We start from the raw sequence: 4,028 nt of genomic DNA, 5'->3' as shown, positions 1-4,028 counted from the left end.
TTTTGTTAGATTTTATTTAGGTTAGGATTGGGATTACAAGATTTTATCAGTATTGAAAAATTTAAATTAATGTTTCAAACAGACGTGATAGCTCTGTTTCTGTTTCTAGTATGCTGCTTTGCTCCCCCATTTGTTTGACTTTGAATTGTTCTTTTTAATTCTTCATGTAAAACTCACATGCTCTTTATTTGGTCTAATTTATGGTTCCTAGGTGATAATTCTTTAATGTTTGTAATAGGCCAAAATTTTATAGATTATATTATTTGTGAGCTTATGGTTTCTTCCTGGATTAAATATATCATCAATGTATATAGATTTACACCTTAACAGAATGTTTCTAATTACTTGAATATATTTTTCTAGTGTGAAATTTTGGTTTGTAAAATGGAGCGGAGTTGGATAACAAACACAAAGCCCGGGGACCCAGAATATATGGCTGGTGTGAAAGAGTTTATCAATTTTGCATTGAGAAATAGTAACACCAATGATAGGATGCCTTGTCCTTGTTATATGTGCCACAATTTGATTCATAAAAGGGTTGATGAAATACTCAATCATTTGAATAAATGGGCATTTGATAGAACATATACCTACTGGACTTTTCATGGAGAAGGTAAGGACAAAACATTTACAGGTACCGGTATGGATGGTACACGTAATGATCCTGTTTCCGATGAGTGTGACAGGTTAGAGGACATGTTGCAGGCAGTTGGAAAAAATTTTAACAGTAATCCGTCGACATTTGAGACTTTGTTAAATGATTCTGAAAAGCCTTTATATGATGGTTGTGCAAAGTACACAAAATTGTCTGGTGTACTGAAGTTGTATAATTTGAAGGCTGGTCATGGTTGGACTGATGTAAGTTTTAGTGCATTACTTGAAGTGGTGAAAGACATGCTACCAGAAGATAATGTTCTTCCTAGTGGTACTTATGAGGCTAAAAAGATATTGTCCACAATGGGATTAGGCTATGACAAAATACATGCTTGTCCGAATGATTGCATACTATATCGTAATGAGTTTGAATCATTGGAAAGTTGTCATGTATGCCATGCCTCGCGTTACAAGAAAAAAGCAGGAATACCAGCTAAGGTTTTATGGTATTTCCCAATAATACCAAGATTCAGACGTTTGTTTTCAAATCCAACAGATGCAGAGAAGTTGACATGGCATCATAATGGTCGTACGAGGGACAACTTACTTAGACACCCAGCTGACTCGCCGCAATGGAGATTTATTGATGAAAAGTTCAGTGAGTTCGGGAAAGAAGAACGTAATCTACGCCTTGCATTATCTACTGATGGGATGAACCCCTTCAGCTCCCTCAGTAGCACTTACAGTACTTGGCCAGTAATTTTGGTTACTTACAATTTATCTCCTTCCTTGTGCATGAAAAGAAAGTATATGATGCTGTCACTGCTAATTTCTGGACCAAAACAGCCCGGAAATGACATTGACGTGTACTTGCAACCACTTATTGATGATTTGAAGTTTTTGTGGGAAAAAGGTGTGGATGTGTTTGATGCACATCGTAAAGAAATGTTCAATCTGAAGGCAATGTTGTTTTGTACTATTCAAGATTATCCAGCATATGGCAATCTTTCGGGATATACTGTGAAAGGGAAGACCGCTTGTCCTTTATGTGAGGATGGGTTCAAGGGAACATGGTTGAAAGCCTCAAAAAAGAATATTTTTATTGGACATCGTCGATTCTTGCCGAGTGAACATACATATCGTAAGAGGAAAAAAGCTTTTGATGGAAAACAAATGTTTGAAAGTCGTCCAAAGGTCCCAAGTAGTGGTGAGGTATTTGAAAAGATCAAAGATATTCATATCACATTTGGAAAGAAAAACAGGAAAGATCTTCAGAAACAAGGTTATAAAAAGTGTTCTGTTTTATGGCAATTACCTTATTGGAAACACTTATTTGTTCGACATTCTCTAGATATAATGCATATCGAAAAAAATGTGTGTGATAGTCTTATTGGCACATTACTGAATATCAAAGGTAAAACAAAAGATGGAGTTAATGCTAGAGCTGACTTACAACAAATGGAAATAAGAACGGAACTTCATCCTATTGAGAAAGGACCAAAGAAGAGAAAGTTTTTACCTCCTGCTGCTTATACACTTTCAAGAAAAGAGAAAGTTGAATTTTGTGAATGTTTGGCTGGAATGAAAGTTCCTGAGGGTTATTCTTCAAATATCAGTAGTCTGGTGTCAATGGAGAACTTGAAGCTCGTGGGTCTAAAGTCTCATGATTGTCATGTCTTAATGCAACAATTGTTACCCGTGGCAATTCGTGGTATTTTGCCTAAAAATGTTCGAGTTGCCATAATCAGATTATGTTCCTTTTTTAATGTACTATACAGCAAAGTCATTGATCCTAAGGACTTAGATGATGTGGAAAGGGAAATTGTTTTAATTTTGTGCCAATTGGAAATGTACTTTCCTCCATCATTTTTTGATATCATGATTCACTTGACTGTACACTTGGTAAGAGAGGTTAGATATTGTGGGCCAGTATATTTAAGAAATGAGTACCCTTTTGAAAGGCAAATGAAAAGCTACAAAGGATATGTGAAGAATTATAGGCGTCCTGAAGGTTGCATTGCTGAACGAGTCCAATATGAGGAGGTTCTTGCATTTTGTGGTGAATTCCTTGAAAACGTGAAGATTATAGGGCTTCCAATACCTCGTCATAATGAAAGAATGAATGGGAAGGGAACAATTGGTCATAGACAAGTTGACTTACCTCGTGATGAGTGGATTATGGCACATACATATATTCTCAACAACGAGGAAGAAGTTTTACCTTATATCATCAAACATAAGAGTTATTTGAGAAAGGTAAATCCCAAGGAAAATGAGAGGTCACTGGCAAATGAACATAAAAATACATTCAGTACTTGGTTAAAAGAACAAGTAAGAAAAGAACTTCAGGATTCTTCCCAATGTATCTCTGATCGACTTAGGAGTTTAGCTTATGGACCAAACTTCAATGCCTCCTTGTACTCTGCATATGTCATTAATGGTTGCACATTCTACACAAGGGACCAAGATGAAAACAGTACAATGCAAAATAGTGGGATAACTTTAGAAGCAGAGGCTGTACATTTTGCAAGTGCTAAAGATAATAATCCTGTCTATTGTAAAATGCAGTATTATGGTTTCATTGAAGAGATATATGAGCTGCATTATCATGATTTTGCTATACCTCTTTTTAGATGCAAATGGGTCGACAACCAGACCGGTGTTGCCATTGATGAGCTAGGATTTACAGTGGTCAACTTTATGAAGCAAGGCTATAAAGAAGACCCTTTCATTTTAGCTAGTCAAGCAAAACAGGTCTTTTATGTGAGTGACCCTGCTGATAAGAGGAAGTCTATAGTTATAACACCACGATCTCGACATGAAATCGATGACTTTGAAGATGATGTTATGTTGGATGAAGCCCCTGCCACCACTCAAATGCATGTTGAGGATGATGAGAATGGTGATTCTTCAACTTATGTACGGAATGACCATGATGAAGGGATCTATGTTGAAGAGAATAATATCGAGGGATACTCGCGAAAGCGTCATCGTAAAGAATGACTCTTATTCAGGTGTTTAGAAATAAATTTAGTATTATTTTATTTTTCTCTATCTCCAGGAACAATTTGATTATAATCCAACAGCTTGAGGCATTTTATTTTGTATCTTGGTCACCCCCTGTATATTTATCTGCTATGTGTCTGCTTCAACTAGTTGGGCTATGAACAAAACTTGTCCAATTCACATAAATTAAATGAGGTTATTATTATATTTCAAATTTTATTTTGGAGGGAGGTGAATGATTTCTCTCACACATACTCTTTCAAATTCCGATGTAGAGATGAACACATCATTAATGATTATACGTTTCCTCAGGTAAGAATTTTTTTTTAATTATAATTATCTTTATATAACACTATCATCATGATAGTTTTATATTATTGGAAATATGATTATATACAGTTTGTAGAATGTTTCATGACTGTGAACAT

At 35.5% G+C, this 4,028-nt stretch overlaps 1 protein-coding gene across 1 annotated transcript; it reads left to right on the top strand.

Annotated features, from left to right (window-relative positions):
- The first annotated feature begins 432 nt into the window (after positions 1-432).
- Positions 433-3,597, top strand: LOC108204110 (uncharacterized). The gene has a single exon (XM_017373411.1). The coding sequence runs from the start codon at positions 433-435 to the stop codon at positions 3,595-3,597; it is 3,165 nt and encodes a 1,054-aa protein (XP_017228900.1).
- Positions 3,598-4,028: the final 431 nt, after the last annotated feature.

Source organism: Daucus carota, chromosome 3 (genome assembly GCF_001625215.2).
Source record: "Daucus carota subsp. sativus chromosome 3, DH1 v3.0, whole genome shotgun sequence".
Taxonomy (NCBI): Eukaryota; Viridiplantae; Streptophyta; class Magnoliopsida; order Apiales; family Apiaceae; genus Daucus; species Daucus carota.
Note: the sequence above shows the minus strand (reverse complement) of the source record. Positions and strands in the feature narration are given on the sequence as shown.